At 44.7% G+C, this 17,607-nt stretch overlaps 1 protein-coding gene across 1 annotated transcript; it reads left to right on the forward strand.

Moving 5' to 3' along the window:
- Positions 1 to 1,265: 1,265 nt before the first annotated feature.
- On the forward strand, positions 1,266 to 16,073 carry LOC129040282 (aldo-keto reductase family 1 member B15). Its single transcript, XM_054494599.1, has 10 exons — positions 1,266 to 1,764; positions 4,372 to 4,539; positions 5,618 to 5,734; positions 7,809 to 7,886; positions 11,620 to 11,742; positions 12,017 to 12,123; positions 12,555 to 12,636; positions 13,169 to 13,252; positions 13,910 to 13,992; positions 15,709 to 16,073. The coding sequence occupies exons 1-10, from the start codon at positions 1,699 to 1,701 to the stop codon at positions 15,749 to 15,751; spliced, it is 951 nt and encodes a 316-aa protein (XP_054350574.1). The 5' UTR covers positions 1,266 to 1,698; the 3' UTR covers positions 15,752 to 16,073.
- Positions 16,074 to 17,607: the final 1,534 nt, after the last annotated feature.

Raw genomic sequence — 17,607 nt, forward strand, 5'->3', positions numbered from 1 at the left:
AGTTTGCTCCCAACACCCCTTTCCAGCTGCTCACCAGAGCTACCTTGGCAAGTACTCTAGGAGTATGGGAAAATGAAAATAACAAACTCACACACCTTTTTAACATACACAACCAGTTCTGACTACCTAGCCGAGGCAGATTCTTCTTCTGTGGAATGTCAACCTATATCTGCCTCCCGACTAACTGGACAGGCACCTGCACCTTAGTCTTCCTATGTCCCAACATTAACATTGCCCCAGGAAATCAGACCCTATCAGTGCCCCTCAAAACTCAAGTCCATCAGCACAGAACCATACAACTAATACCCCTGCTTATAGTGTTAGGAATGGCTACTGCTACAGGAACCAGAATAGCCAGTTTATCTACTTCATTATCCTACTACCACACTCAAAGGATTTCTCAGACAGTTTGCAAGAAATAACGAAATCTGTCCTTACTCTACAATCTTAAATAGACTCTTAGGCAGCAGTGTGTCTACAAAACCACTGAGGCCTAGACCTCCTCACTGCTGAGAAAGGAGGGCTCTGCATCTTTTTAGGGGAAGAGTATTGTTTTTACACTAACCAGTGAGGGCTAATACGAGATGCCGCCTGGCGTTTACAGGAAAAGGCTTCTGAAATCAAGCAACGCCTTTCTAATTCTTGTACCAACCTCTGGAGTTGGGCGACATGGCTTCTCCCCTTTCTAGGTCCCGTGAAAGCCATCTTGCTATTACTCACCTTTGGGCCCTGTATTTTTAACCTCCTTGTCAAATTTGTTTCTTCTAGGATCGAGGCCATCAAGCTACAGATGGTGTTACAAATGGAACCCCAAGTGAGCTCAACTAACAACTTCCACCGAGGACCCCTGGACCAACCCGTTGGCCCTTTGACTGGCCTAAAGAGTTCCCTTCTGAAGGACACTACAACTGCAGGGCCCCTTCTTCGCCCCTATCCAGCAGGAAGTGGCTAGAGAGGTCATCACCCAATTCCCAACAGCAGTTGTGGTGTCCTGTTTAGATGGGGAATTGAGAGGTGAAGCCAGCTGGACTTCCTGGGTCAAGTGGGGACTTAGAGAACTTTTCTGTCTAGCTAGAGGATTGTAAATGCACCAATCAGTGCTCTGTGTCTAGCTAAAGGATTGTAAATGCACCAATCAGCACTCTGTAAAAACGCAGCAATCAGCACTCTGTAACTAGCTAAAGGGTTGTAAATGCACCAATCAGCACTCTGTAAAATGGCCCAATCAGCACTCTGTAAAATGGAACAATCTGCAGGATGTGGGCATATGGAATCTGCAGGATGTGGGCAAATAATGGAATAAAAGCTGGCCACCCCAGTCAGCAGTGGCTGGGAACCGCTCAGGTACCCTTCCACACCGTGGAAACTTTGTTCTTTCCCTCTTGATGAAAAATCTTGCTGCTGCTCACTCTTTGGGTCCACAGCACCTTTAAGAGCTACAACGCTACCACGACGGTCTGTGGCTTCATTCTTGAAGTCAGTGACACCACAAACCCACTGGAAGGGAGAAACTCCAGACACATCTGAAGGAACAAACTCCAGACACACCATCTTTAAGAGCTGTAACACACACTGTGAAGGTCCGCGGCTTCATTCTTGAAGCCAGCGAGACCACGAACCCTCTGGAAGGAACCAACTCTGGACACAGCAGGACGTGAGACTTCTACCTGCTCACTCAGAATCATTTCTGCACCAACCATGGCCACCTTTGTGGAGCTCAGTACCAAAGCCAAGATGCCCATTGTGGGCCTGGGCACTTGGCGGGTAAATATGCAAATCTTTGCACACCTTTCTTCTCTGGAGGGCTGTTTGGGTGTTTTCTCTTTCTACATTCAGCCAGAAAAGCCTGGAGGTCAGGTAGGGGTTTGGAGAGGTGAATTTCAGTCCTGGAGCTGGGACTCCAGTTGCTTTCTTTTCTCAAAGCTGATTCAAGCTGCAATGCTGCAAGGCTGGCTTTTCCCAGCAGTGATGAGAACTCCTCTAGCAGGTATCAAATTTAAAGCAGAGTTGGAGTTAAAATTGTTTTCCAGGGCAGTTTCTCTCTCTGGCTCTATGACACTTAATTGGGCACAAGTTTTCCCCAGAGTCTTGGCTGTGGGTTTGTTGTGGGCTGGGTGGTTGCAGAGAGGATGCAGAGCCAGAAGTCCCTGGCACCCCTTTGCAGATCACCGTGTGGGACTTGGGTTAGCAGCATCCGTATGACCTGGGAGCTTGTTAGACATGCAGAACTGGCCGGGTGTGGTGGCTCATGCCTGTAATCTCAGCACTTTGGGAGATCCAGATGGAAGGATTGCTTAAGCCCAGGAGTTGGAGACCAGACTGGGCAACATAGCAAGACCCAATTTCTACAAAGAATCAATAAATTAGCTGTGCATGGTGGCATGCAGCTGTAGTCCCAGCCATTTGGGAGGCTGAGGTGGAGATTGAATGTTAAGCCTGAGAGGTCAAGGCTGCAGTGAGCAGTAATTGTGCCACTGCACTCCAGTCTGCACAACAGAGTGAGATCCTGTGTAAAAGAAAGAGAGAAAAAATGCAGAGTCTCAGGCTTCACCCAGGCTACCTAACGGGCATCTGCACTTTAACAAGTTCCCTAGGTGGTTCCTGTACACATTGAAATCTGCATCATGCTGGGACCGCAGAGAGCCTGGGCTGGGAGTCGTGAGCTCCACCTGGCTGCGTTAATGACAGCTGGCAAAACGCGCTAAGGCACATTGAGGACTCAGTGAGGCAGCTTCCTGGGCCTCTCTTAGGCTACGTTTGAAGTTGTTCCATCACCACCTCCCTCTGCCTTCTTTGCCATTTCCATCCATGATAGCACTACCCTAACTAGTGATGAGAAGCAGTCTTTGGAGTTCCTGTTCTCTCCTGTCCCTCATGGCTAATTTCCCTGCTGAGACTTCTGCCTCTGGCTCTCTTTCCTTCTGTGCACACTGATTTTTTCCCTCTCCTGTGCCGAGCTGGAGGGTAGGACCCTCTGCTGCAGCACTGGGTCATTCTCAGGATAAAGTCTTGGTCTATCTGGGCAAACAGATCACTTCCAGCTCGATTCATGCATAGCGACTCTTGCTTGAATAGCAACATTTGCCCCAAATCAGAGCTTCAATCCTATATAAATGGAACAAATAATCACTTCCAGATCTCCAGGGAATCTGCTCACCCTTCATAAGTTTACTAGACAGTTTCAGAATTTTGGAATTGAATGTAAGAATTATTAAGGAAGCTGCCTTCCACATGTGGGGATGATAGATTAAAGGATTATGAACTTAGCAGTAGAGGTGAAGAAGGATGTAGTGTAGCGGTTGGGGTCACAGGGGTGCTTCTAGATGCCAGGTGGCAGCCCGTTTCTTGTCCAGGTGGTAGGGTAGTTGTGCATCTCTGTTTTGTGTACTTTTCAATGTTTGTCATCTCACAATAGAAGAGGTTTAAAAGACTATTTTGTAAGAGATCAAGTTTTAAGTGCTTTTTGCCCCCATCATTGGCTTGGCTTGGTTAGAACAAAATGTGATAATTGTATTTCCTTTTTTTCTTTTCTTTCCTTCCCTTCTTTCTCTCCCTCTCTCTTGTTCTCCCTCCCTCACTCTTTCTTTTTATAGGAATGGAAAACAAACTCTATTCCTGTAAGCTTCTCTATTTCTCCTTTTTTTCTGAAATGATCATTGTATAATGGACGGCCTGTACTGAGCCTGTGTGTCAGGTAATGTGGTTAACTTAACATTCATTACAGCATCTCATCACCACAAAGGCCTCATGTGGCTGATGCTATTTTTTTTTTCCATTTTGCAGAGAAGGTTTAGAGAGATTGAATCACCTGCTTAGACCCACACACCCAGTAAGTGTTGGAATCTGGATTGATGCTGTAATGACCATTATCCAGATCCTTATCACCATTTGGGGAAATTGTCTGAAAATCCCTCTGGGTTATTTAGAGTCAAGCTTTCATCTGGGTCTTCAGAAAGTTGTAGTGGAGCTGTCTGCACCACCACACACCTGAAGACATTTCAGGACTAACCTGGATGAAAAGGGAACTGACTTTTAGCTGGGATAGGACAAAAGGGCATAATCATAAAATTAATTGACTTTCCTTCTTTTCTTTTGAAAACTTTTCTAAACTGTGTATCCTCCCAGATATTCCCTGGCAAAGAAGACCCCAGTGAGGTCTTGGTTTGGAGAAACTGGGCCGTGTGGGGCAGGTGAAGGTGGTCTGGGGATAAGAGAATATGATGGTTGCTGAGTGTGGTGTAATTCCAGCTACTCAGGAGTTGGGAGGATTGTTTGAACCTGGGAGTGTGAGGCCAGCCTGGGCAACATGGCAAGGTCTCATCTCTTAAAAAAAAAAATACATGTGTGATGGGCTTTTCTTTTGCTTTTCAGTCTCCTCTCAGCAAAGTGAAAGAAGCAGTGACGGTGGCCATTGATGCAGGATATCGCCACATTGACTGTGCCTATTTCTATGAGAATCAACACGAGGTGGGGGAAGCCATCCAAGAGAAGATCCAAGAGAAGGCTGTGAAGCGGGAGGACCTGTTCATTGTCAGCAAGGTGCACATGGCACATTTGGTGGGAGGCCTTCACTTCAAGGCAGGCAGAAGTATCTGGCTTGGGTTGGCAGCAAGAACTCTGTCAGCCTTTTCTACATGTACCCCTTTTCATCTCTGCCTTGATAACATCCGTGAATACAATACTATCCATACTCCAAGCCGTTATTGATATTTGAACATGTCGTGGCTGCCCCACCTGCCTGCAGGATGGATTTCCCATAGTGGGCTCGGCTCCCCCTGGGCCTCCCTGTTCCCCATCAGAGGGATCTACCATCTGCCCAGAGGCAGTCACAGGCCAAGGGTGCAGGCAGGGCTTGATATGCAGCCTGCCTCTCAGCACTGTGGTCTCAGCGACTGTGCCCCTGAGGTTCTCAGCCAGGGGGCATTTTGGAAAACATTTTTCTATTATCACATGTGATTTTCTTTATTCATTCTAGTAAAAGTTGAGGTATACAATGTTATTAAAAAAAGAAGAGGATGTTGGGTGTGAGGGGGTTGAGAATCACTGGATCTATATTATATGTAAGTTGCTAGAAAAAAAACAAAACACTAGTTCTGCATACTTGGAAAATGCATACATCTGATGGGACAAATAGACCCCACTGTGTAGCAGCCAAGTCTGGATAAAGCCCTTGTAAAGTTATCACTTGGGTCCTGATAGGCTTGATAAGGGACGTATCAGATAGGTCAGATAAAGGACCATCTATTCCCAAAGGCCTAAGAATGCTTGACACTTAAAAGCTACACACAATTCCTGCTCTCAGAGAGCCCACAGCTGAGGAAGAGACTGAGACGGATAAACAAATTTCAAATCTGTGGCCACATTTACTTCGATGATCTGAGATACATATAGAGTACTAGGAGAGTTGAAAAAGTCAATTGCTTTTAACACTTAAGACATTTCATTGAGGTGCTGAGCCCTGGCGATCTTCCACACTGCATCATGGATCTTAATCAGCTTTGTTATAGATGGCCTGAGCCAGGTTAGATCAGGATGCAAATAAAAAAGCAGGGACAATGAGTATGATGTGGCCCTTCCTTTTACCAGTATTAATAGCTCATTGCAACACTCTTTGCAGGTATGGCCCACTTTCTTTGAGAGACCCCTTGTGAGGAAAGCCTTTGAGAAGACCCTCAAGGACCTGAAGCTGAGCTATCTGGACATCTATCTTATTCACTGGCCACAGGGATTGAAGGTTTGAGTGACCCCCTTTCTCAGCCCCTAGTTTCTGAGCTGTTGCAGGAAGTCAGGGATCCCCAACAGAGGGACAGGCTGAAGCCATGGCAGAAGAACATAAATTATGAGGATTTCATGGACATTTATTAATTCCCCACATTAATGTTTTTATAATTTCTTATGCCTGTCTTTACTGCAATCTCTGAACATAAATTGTGAAGATTTCATGGACATTTATCACTTCCCCAATCAATACTCTTGTGATTTCCTATGCCTGTCTTTACTTAAATCTCTTAATCCCATCATCTTCGTAAGCTGAGGATGAATGTCACCTCAGGGCCCTCTGATGATTGCGTTAACTGCACAAATTGTTTGTAGAGCATGTGTGTTTGAACAATATCAAATCTGGGCCCCTTAAGAACAGGATAACAGCGATGTTCAGGGAACAAGGGAGAAAACCTTAAAGTCTGGCTGCCTGTGGGCCAGGCAGTACAGAGCCATATTTCTCTTCTTTCAAAAGCAAATAGGAGAAATATCGCTGAATTCTTTTTCTCAGCAAGGAACAACCCTGAGAAAGAGAATGCGTTCCTAGGGGTAGGCCTCTAAAATGGCTGCTCTGGGGATGTCTGTCTTTTACAGTTGTTGATAAGGGATGAAATAAGCCCCAGTCTCCCGTTGCGCTCCCAGGCTTATTAGGACGAGGAAATTCCCGCCTAATAAATTTTGGTCAGACCGATTGTCTGCTCTCAAATCCTGTCTCCTGATACGATGTTATCAATGACAATGCGTGCCCGAAACTTCATTAGCAATTTTAATTTTGTCCCAGTCCTGTGATCTCGCCCTGCCTCCATTTGCCTTGTGATATTTTATTGCCTTGTGAAACATGTCATCTCTGTGATCCACACCCTATTTGTATACTCCCTCCCCTTTTGAAAATCACTAATAAAAACTTGCTGGTTTTGCAGCTTGAGGGCATCATGGAACCTGCTGACATGTGATGTCTCCCCCGGACACCCAGCTTTAAAAATTCTCTCTTTGTAGTCTTTCCCTTTATTTCTCAGACCGGCCAACACTTAGGGAAATAAAAAAGAACGTACATGAAATAACAATGAATTATCAGGGGCGGATTCACCCGATACTGAGCAGGTACCAGAAAGTAGTAGCTGCACCAGGGCTGCAGAGTGGTGTGGACTGGAGCAGGAGAACTTGCACTTCATAATTGGGAATGGCAGGTGGTCAGGAAGAGACCTTGGAGCAGAAAGATACTGGCGTGGAAGGGAGGCTAAGGCCATGTGCGCTGCTGAGGTGCTCACATGCCTGGGTTATCTTGCAGTTATGTCTGAGAGAAGACATGATTTCTGGCAGCCCAGACAAGTTGCAACTGCCATATCACCTTTGTCTTGATTCCACGCCCCGGGGTTGCCCTCCCAGGAAATCTCTTGGGTTACTCTTGCATAACTATATTCCAGGGCTTAATTATCTTATTAAGCAAAGTACACCTGGGAGTTGCATCTTGGAGAAAAGCCCAAGTACGCTGATGCTGGAAGGAAGCCAGTAGTGATCCCGGCACCCACTGCCTGGGGCTCTGCTCTTACCTACTCCTGAGGGGTGGGAGAGACAAATTTCCAGCTCTCTCCCCTCCTGACCAGCTGGAGTGATGATGACCTGCCACCCCTAATTCCACACCTCTTCTAGAGGCTGCAAGGATAGAAGTTGGCCAATATCTTCCCAAGAAAACCATACCCTGGAGATCTAATCTTTATCCAGTGATATTGAAATGAAAGTTTGCCCTTGGGTGTATATAGGATCTAGGTGTATGAGGTTAATGTCCATGGTGATAATGGTGGCTTCTGGAATGTACTAACAGAGGATCTTAAAGTCAATCCAGTAGTTTCTAAAAATATAAGGATTAATATGCTACAGTAGATATAGAGATTTTATTTAAACTCACATTCTTCTAGTATGTACTCCAGAGCTTGAAAAAGTGGTATGCAGATGTGGTATTTAGGAAGAGTCAGGATCCTGAAACTTTGTTGAACAGAACCAAGTGTCCTGATGCAGATTCCAGTAAACTTTTCATTCTGTATTTACAGACTGGGGATGACTTTTTCCCCAAAGATGATAAGGGTAATATGATCGGTGGAAAAGCAACGTTCTTGGATGCCTGGGAGGTAGGTTCCAGCTTCCTCTAAGTGTGCTGGGAGAGAAATCTTCAGTTATCCATGAGAGTCCCATTGATATGAAAGAGGCCATATGCCTGATGCTTTCTAATTTCATCATTGTGATTCTCTAGCTCTTCTAATACCTTCCTCATCACCTTTGGCTTTTGGGTGCATCTGATACTATTTATATTTCAAGGCTAATAATGAGTCTTCAAATAAGACTGGAAATACAATGTACCCCACTTTGGGGATTACACATGCTGTTCTCAAACCAGGGCGAGGCATTTGGAACAGAGGGTTTGGGCCTGGGTTTGCTCATAGCAGCTGAGTAACCTGGGGTCAGTTTTGTAACTCTTGTAGGGCTCAGTTTTCTCTTTTAAAAAAAAAGATCTTATAATACATACTACTAATATATATCTTTCGGGGTGTGATAAAACTTAAGATGGTTTACATGCCAGGAACATCAGTCATAAAGCCCATTTAATCATCTAACCCTAGGAGACAGGGTTAACATCCCCATTTATAAATAATGACATTTGAAACCTAGATTGGTTGGTGACTTGCCCAGGTCACGTCACAATGTGTGTGGCAGAGCTGGGATTAGACCCAGACTCATCTGAATCGCAAGTCCAACCACCAAAACCATCAGCATGGTGCTTGGCAAGCAGTGAACACACATCCGGAAATCAGGGAACCTTGTAATCCCAGCACTTTGGGAAGCCGAGGTGGGAGGATCACAAGGTCAGAAGTTCGAAACCAGTCTGGCTAGCAGAGTAAAATGCTGTCTCTACTAAAAATACAAAAAATTAGCCAGGTGTGGTGGTGTGTGCCTGGAATGTGAGCTACTTGGAAGGCTGAGGCAGGAGAATTGTGTGAACTTGGGAGGCAGAGGTTGCATTGAGCCAAGATTGCACCATTGCACTCCAGCCCAGGAGTCAGTGCAAGACACCATCTTGAAGAAAAAAAAAAAAAAAAAGAAAAAAGAAATCAGGGAGCCTGAGTGCCCTGCTTCTCAGATCAAACCATGACCTGTTTCACATCATTCATATTGAAAATGAATTAAGGGATGAACATTTTCTCTGGCCATTTTTTATTATACCATTATGTCCTTTTGCAAATGCTAATAGAGAATGAATTGGAGGAATAAGATATAAATGAACAGTGGCATATGACTCCAAGAGTTAATCGTGTTATCTTGGCAGCTGTCTGTGTAGAGGTGCATGTAGTTGGGAGTTTGTATTGTGTTTCACATGGGAAAATATGTTAAGCCTCACCTTTCTGAAATGCTTAGAATTGACATGATTCAATAAAATGTAGCTTTTTCTGTGTATTGTTTGTTCAAAAGCATTAATCCACAAGCACAGCATTCTTTTTTTGATACAGATTCTCACTCTGTCACACAAGCTAGAGTGCAGTGGCATGATCTTCGCTCACTACAACCTCCCTCTACCAAGTAAAAGACATTCTCCTGCCTTGGCCTCCCAAGTAGCTGGGACTACATGTGCATGCCACCACACATGGATAATTTTTATATTTTTAGTAGAGATGAGGTTTCACCATGTTGGCCAGGCTGGTCTCAAGCTCCTGACCTCAAGGGATCCACCCATCTCAGCCTCCCAAAGTGTTCAGATTACAGGCGTGAGCTATAGCACCAAGCTGTTTGCATTACATTTGATCTGTGTTTTTGCCTTAGCTCCTATGATGATATTAAGTATGGCAAGTATATCAATGTAGCCTGCTTCTCACAGTGCTATGTTTTCTTAATGAACATGAGGATGACTGCTAAAGAAAACATTTGAAAGGCATGATCATTGATCAAGGTCAGAGGCTCTGATTTGAAACAAGCATGTTCAAATACATAAGCATTGGATGTTTATGTAGACCCACAACCAGTTCAGTAGAAACCTCATTGACTACCCTGAAGCAGAGGGGAGGAAAAAAGTATAAAGAAGTCAAGTTCTAATACAAGAAAACTAACCTGACCTATGATGCACAAAAGCTTTTAAATTATCTAACTGCTCAATCAGAAGTTTTCGGGAACCTTATGATTTCATAGCTTCTAAACTCTACTTCCCAATTTGAATAACTTCATCTATGCTAGTGGTTCTCAACGTTGACTGGGCATTAGAATCACCTGAGGAGTTTAAAAATCCCAATGTCTAGGCTACAACTCAGACAAAATCAGTAAGAAACTCTGGGGGATGAAATCCAGGAATCAGTCATTTTTTTTTTAATTTAGAGAGAGTCTTGCTCTGTTGCCCAGAGTAGAGTACAATGGCATGATCACAGCTCAGTGCAGCCCTGGACTCCTGGGCTCAAGTAATCCTCCCTAGTAGCTGGAATCAAAGGCACACGTCACTGCATCCAGCTAATTAAAACAAACTTTTTTTTTGGTAGAGACAGAGTCTTGCTATGTTGCCCAGGATGGACTCGAACATCTGGCCTTAAGCAATCCTCCTGTCTCAGCCTCCCAAAGTGCTGAGATTAGTCATGAGCCACTGCATCCAGCCAGTACTTTTTAAAGCTCACTAGTGATTCCAAATTGCAGCCAAAGTTGAGAAGGGCTGGATAAAGTGTTCCCTGAACATGTCATGCTCATCCCTGCCTCTGAGCTTTGCTCCTGCCTTCCTGCCTTCCTGTGTCATATGCTCATGTTTTTCCCCTCTTTTCTCTCTCTCTCTCTCTCGGGTATTTTTTTTTTTTTTTTTGAGGCCCAGCTTATACTCTACCCGAAGGACTCTCCTGACAATTGCAGGCTATGTGAATCTCTTCCTTCTCTGCCCTTTCTGACTCTGTCTATGCCACTGTCATGTTATCTGAGGCAGCCTCAGTGTCATGATTGATGGCTCCATAGAAGGGAAGTCTAGCACTTTAATTGGACTATAAGAATCCCAGAAGAAGGAAGCACATTGTATACTTTTACATCCTGACAACTTCTGGGCAGGATCTGGAACATGTAATAGATGGCTACTAAATACATATTGCATTGGAGGCTACTGCTAACATATATGATATCTTTGGGCAAGTTTGGAAAATGCCCAATATAGGCTAAAAATTATACAAAGATTCCATTCCTTGCGTGTCCATGCAGTTTCTGTGCCAGGAAGCATGGCTGGATATGCAAACAGTGGGTCAGGTTTCAGCCCCACACAATTCCTTGGCTGGGTGCCCCTGCTAGGGCGTAATTTATATGCATGACCTTCTTGCAAACCAAGCCATGGCTGATGTGGGAGACAGTGACTCAGGACCCACAAGTGAGGCTTCTTCATATGCTGCAGCCTCTTCCTGACTAACACAGCTTGCCCAGGTTTGGGTGTACAATGCACACACACAACAGTAGCTCCTGCTATCATTTGGATTCATTAAAAATAAAATCATCTCATTTTACACTTGCAGGTGTTGATTTTTATTTGGTTTTTATTTTTTTCATGATAAAACTTTCATATTTCCATGGTGTACAGAAGTATAATTTTTTATGTGTTTCTTTACGTGTAAGGTGAGAGTGGCAAGAACATAAAATCTTTACCTATTACTCTTAGATTTTCTTGGGCTGGGGAGAGGCAATAGGGCTGGAACCAATCACTGATGGGCACCCAGGCCCTGGACTGAAATTTCCTGTGAATGCTTCGGCTAACTGTTGCGGTGGATCCTTTAGCAATTTCTTCCCCAGGGAGGACTAAGGCAAGTCAGGGTCCCTGTAGTGCCTCTGGAGCTGCCCAAAAGGTATTCCTTTCTATGATAGGCCATGGAGGAGCTGGTGGATGAGGGGCTGGTGAAAGCCCTTGGGGTCTCCAATTTCAACCACTTCCAGATCGAGAGGCTCTTGAACAAACCTGGACTGAAATATAAACCAGTGACTAACCAGGTAAATTCTATTCAGTATAAGGGTAAGGGTCTTGCCCTATTACTTCTTAAACATTGCGTGGGGAACGTTCAATGCTCTGCCCTGAGTGTCAGGGGTCAGTGATCAGGACACTTTGGGGAGGTGTGAGGCAGATCTCATGCGTGATTTAGCAAGAATCTCAGTGCGTACTTGTTTGGCCTTTGCTTGGTGGACTTTTTTTTGTGTGTAGAACTCCCTAGGAACAACACAAAACAGAGCTGGCTTTCCCCGTGATGAGGATTGTTTGCTGTTGCAGGTTGAGTGTCACCCATACCTCACACAGGAGAAACTGATCCAGTACTGCCACTCCAAGGGCATCACTGTTACGGCCTACGGCCCCCTGGGCTCTCCGGATAGACCTTGGTGAGGCTTCCAAATGGTGGGTCTTTCTCTTGATAATCTTAAAAACATTATTTTATAATTGGTAAATATTTGTATGGGTCCATAAGTTACTGGAAAGAAAAATGTGTGTAAGGTAACGCGTTTGGTACACCCAAATGGGATGACAGTGGGAAAAAATGGGAATTAAACAATAACAACAACAACAACAACAACAAGGGTGACATGCTTGACCCTCTGGGAATATTTCCAGTTCAGCCACCCAAGGGTGAACCAGGTTTTGCAAAATGCTGAGGCTTCAGAGCCCAGGGGAAGGACCCAAGCTTCCAGGACCTCCTGCCTGTCTCCCAGATGGAGAGGCTCTGATGATCAGTCTTGAGACCCTCATTGGAGTGGTTTCCATCTGTACATGGTAGCCACAGTGATTGTTCACATCAGCATCTTTCTGCCCCTAGGGCCAAGCCAGAGGACCCTTCCCTGCTGGAGGATCCCAAGATTAAGGATATTGCGGCAAAGCACAAAAAAACCACAGCCCAGGTACCATATTTTTATTTTTCTTGTTATCCAACCACTCATTCTTCCAGTCTCATGTTTCATTTCTCATGTTGTCCTCAACAGACTCCTTAAAGGGGAAGAACACAGGAGCTGAAGCCCTCTAAAGTATTTCCTTCGAAGTCTGTTGGAACCTCTAGGAAACACAGGAGCTGTCACTGAAGCAAAGATAGGTTCTGTCTCACAGCTTCCTGTCAAGCCGTACAGCCCAGTGGCAAAGCATGGCTTTGGAGTCTAGGGATATGGGTGCAGATGCCAACTCTACCTCTGATCAGCCTTATGATCCCCAAGCTACTTTCTTTATTCCTAAAAAAGGAAGATCACAGGGTTGTCTCCAAGATGAAGGGAGAGAATGAGGTGGGGGGCTGGCACAAGTCTAATAGCTATGAAGGGCTCAGTAATTATTAGCGATTGTACCTGAAGCCACAGTGAGCTGCGGAGATGTTTTATTCTTCCTTTCCATAAAAGGAGGGGTCCTTGTAGCTGAGTGGAAACATGATGTCCCCTTTCTGCACAGGTTCTGATCCATTTCCATATCCAGAGGAATGTGACTGTGATCCCCAAGTCTATGACACCAGCACACATTGTTGAGAACATTCAGGTAAGATTCCGGCTGGTCAGCCCTGGTATTCCTCAGTGGAGTGGGGGACAGGCAGACCTTCTCACTAGGCTTCTCACCTCATCCCTGCACTGTCTTTGGCCCCCTCCCTTCCCACCACCCTATCATTTTCCAGCCCAGGGGGCTAGGCTCGTTACAGCTGAGATGAATGACCCATGGGCTAAGGACGTCCTGGGGGCAGTGCCTGGTGAAGCCCTATCAGGTCTGAGCACAGTTGTGCCTCACACCACTGAGAAGACCCTCAGTTGCCCCTGAGCAGCTATGCCCTGGGCCACACACAAGAGCAGACTGTCCTGGCCTACCTGCTCACCTCCTGGCAGCAGAGGAGGTGTCAACTGTCCTTGCAGAAGTGTCCTCTAGAAGCACCTGTCATGAAGCACTGGGCCTGTGCACACCCGGGTTTTAGTGCCTGTGAGCCTTGTCTCCCTCCCACCAGATCACTGAGCACTACAAATACTGTGGTCTTTGTGTAGGACCTAATTTAGAGAAAAATTTGTATCCCTTGGACAGAATGGGAAAAACTCTTGTGGCCAGTTTGTGCTGTGAATGTGAGCTCCCTCCCTGCTAGAATGGCCGGTAGTCTCCAGCCACAGCAGTAACAGCCTTACCGATAATGTATTGGAACTCTTTCCTTTCTAGGTCTTTGACTTTAAATTGAGTGATGAGGAAATGGCAACCATACTCAGCTTCAACAGAAACTGGAGGGCCTTTGACTTCCAGGAGTAAGTGGCATGGAGTTAACTAGAAGCATTGCCAGGAGTTTTTCTAAACTGGTAGAGGGTTAGTTGGAAGGAGTAGAAGGCTGTTGGGACTACTTGTGTCTTCAAATACTATTTTGGGGCAGTTTTGAAAGTTAAAATTTGGGTACCTGAGAATCACTGTGAGGGACACATCTCTAATTGCTGCTCATTGTTTGAACTTCTGGAGGTAGGGCTAGAATTGTAAGAGAAGGTGTGTTATCAATAGGCAGTAGGCAGTGCATTCATTTATTCATTCATTCAATCATTATCTAGTGGTCATCTACGTGCCAGGCATTTTCTAGGTGCTTGGGTTATCATACTGCACAAAGCTGCTGCCTCCACAGGCTTAGGGAGGGAGGGAAGAAGAGGCAACAGAAATAAATCAACTCAAAATATAGATGTCAGACAGCAACAAATGCTAGACAGAAAAGTAAAGTAGGGCAAAGTTGATAGGAAGTGGTGGGTGGTAGTGGGACTGATCCTTTATATGGGTTGGGTCAAGGGAAGCTTTGCTGTGAGGGATATGCCATATGTATATTTGGGGGAAGAGCATTCTTGGCAGTGATAACAGCAGGTGCAAAGTCCCTGAGGTGGGATTGTGTTTAGAGCATTCAAGCAAGAAGGCCAGGGAGGCTGGATTAAATCATCTCCAAATGCCTCTTAAAGGAGGTGGTGCTAACTTTACTTTAAATCTCAGATAAGTGGTTGAAAAAAATATTTCACTCTGGCTATGCAGGAATTCTAAATCATCTCTTTACAATTAATACTTTCTGATTAATGTGTCTAATTACATATATCAAAGAGAGTTGTCTGGCATTTATTACTGCGAGGTCTGCAATTCAATGGCAATTTGAATTTCTTCCAATATTTGTGTAGCCAAAAATGATTTTTCAGCTTTTAAAAATGATTTCAGTATCTCAAGCGTTGCTTGCATGTCATGATATTCCATATCTATCCTGCCCACCTTTAGTATCATAGCAGCCTTTCCTCATCTTACAATGGCTTAGTTTTATCCATGCTTAACAAAGTAGCAGCTATTTAGAGTAAAAAGGAAAGGTGAACATAAAATGGGACTCTCCCCCAAACTAAAACACTTACCTTCCCATGAGCATCATTTCTGTTGTAGGCAATGGGTTGGTGGACTCAGAAGTAAATCCACCTGGCCTCAAATCCAACTCTAACACTGGTTTCTTTGCTGTGTGACATTGGGCAAATTTCCTAGTTTTTCAAAGTTGGTTTCTTTACCTATAAAGTAGGATGATAATACTAATCGCAGCTAACATCCATTGAACCTTAGCTTAGAATGTGCCAGGGTCCTGAGCCCTTTTCCAGTGGTATTATCTCATTTAATGCTCATAACGATCCCCAAGCTGTCAATTCTGCTGTTGTTTCCTACCTCATGATGTTGTGAGAGTGGATTGGGACAAGACTTGTCAGTCGCCTCGCCTGATACCAGGCTTACCATGAGTTGTCATTACGAGTTTATTCTGCTGCCCTGGTCACTGTCTGCCCTCCTTCCTAGCAAAGCCCTCGTATCGATTTGAGGGAAGGTCAAGGTGTAAGCACCCTTCTGGTGTTCTTGCAGGGAGGAGGCTAAGAGACCACAAATACCACAGAGTCCACCAGAGAAGAATACCTTCTCAACCAGAGTTGTTGCTTTTTTGGAACAGTTTCTTTTTTTTCTCTCTCTCTCTGTAGATTCTCTCATTTGGAAGACTATCCCTTCGATGCAGAATATTGAGGTTGAAGCGCCTGGTGAGATTACACAGGGGATTTTCTTTCTTCACTGAAGTGTGACTGTCTCCACTCAAGTACTATTTTAGCCAAGCTTATCTGAGATCACAGTGAACTTTGTCCTGTTGTAGACCAGAATCGAGGTGCTGTTTTAGACATGTATTTCTGTATGTTCAACTAGGATCAGAATATCACAGAAAAGCATGGCCTGAATAAGCAAATGACAATTTTTTCCACTTATCTGAACTGATCAAATGTTTGTTAAGCACCAGAAACTCTGCCAACACTGAGGATGTAAAGATAAATAATAAAAAATAATGATTGTAACCAACATGTGTAGATAGCGTACTATGTGCCAACACAATTTGAAGTGTTTTCCTGTGGGTGAATTCACTGAATCCTCAAAATAACCCCTTTGGGGTAGGTACTTTTAACATCTTCTTATTCACATTTCCTGGAAGAGGAAATAGAGATGGGGGGAGGGAGGAGGACCTTGCTCAAGGCCGCCCAGGTAGTAAGTGACTGAACCAAGTTTCAAAGGCAGGCAGGCTCTGGGATAGCTTACAGCGATCGATGGTCATCCCTTCCTCCTGAGTCTTTCCTGCCACCTTTCCTCCTTGCCTGTCTCCACTCATTCCCTGTCATGCTCTCCCACCTTGCCTTCAATACACCATTGTGCCAAAGAGTCAATGGCAGAACCTATAAACTCCACAAAGATGCTAGTGTTCATTGAGAGAGATGTGGCATTTCCTTGGGAAGTAGGGTGGAAAAACAATAAAGATACTTACTATTGCCATTAACCGGGAACATTTCTGTTTGTCCTATAATAATTGCTTCTTATGAAATATTCCAACTATATAGAAATGTACAGGAAATAAACTAATGAGCATCTGGCCACCAACATTATAATGTCAACAATTGCTAGCCGGGTGTTGTGCTGTAGTCCCAGCTACTCAGGAAGCTGAGGTGGGAGGGTCGCTTGAACCCGGGAGGTGGAGGTTGCAGTGAGCCAAGATTGCACCACTGCACACCAGCCTGGGTGACAGAGAGTGACTGTCTGAAAACAAAAAACAAATGCTAACTTTTTGCCATATTGGCTCCAAACCTTTAAAAAAATTAGGAAATTAGGGGTTACCAATGTAGTCGAGGACCACTTTGTGCCTCTCCCCATCCCCATTCCCCTGACTCCCTCTCAAGAGGCAAATGACTATCCTAAATTTGTGAGTCCCCTCATCCTCTGGTTGGCGCTGAGGAGGTACATCTAATTCCCAAGCTTCCTTGCTATGTTATGACTTCCCCTGAGTTTGCTCAGTGAGAGGTGCAGTTAGGAGCTTGAAGAGCTGGAGAAGGGAAGAGCCAGGCATTTCTCTCTCCCTCTCTCCCTGTCTCTTGACCTTGAGTGGCATCTCCAGTAGAAGGCACATTCCTCTGTGGGCTCAGCTTTTTCCCAGGCAGCCTCCGCCTTGATTCTATCTCCTACCAGACAAAGCTTCTGGGATAAGGAAGCAGCACTGTTTCTTTGTCCTTCTTCCTTAGGAGAAGGGATCTCTTCCTACTGCTGCTAAACTGAATTGCCTCATCTTCTCCTTTCAATAGCCCAGCTCTTCCATCACATGTAACTGATTACCTATTATAACCAAGTATTTGAATCAAATATCCAATATTTAAAAATCTTAGTGCAGTTTCTTTTCTCCTGGCTGGACCTTTGACTGGTATACTTCCCATCCACATTTTTGTATTTTTAGTATATGTGTACACATCCATACACAATCTCATAGACTGGGTGCTTTAAAATGTATATAAAATGTATACAATTGATACACAGGAAGCAATTTCAACCCAGAGCTCAGTGATATCTCTTTA

This window comes from Pongo pygmaeus, chromosome 6 (assembly GCF_028885625.2).
Source record: "Pongo pygmaeus isolate AG05252 chromosome 6, NHGRI_mPonPyg2-v2.0_pri, whole genome shotgun sequence".
NCBI classification, from domain to species: Eukaryota; Metazoa; Chordata; class Mammalia; order Primates; family Hominidae; genus Pongo; species Pongo pygmaeus.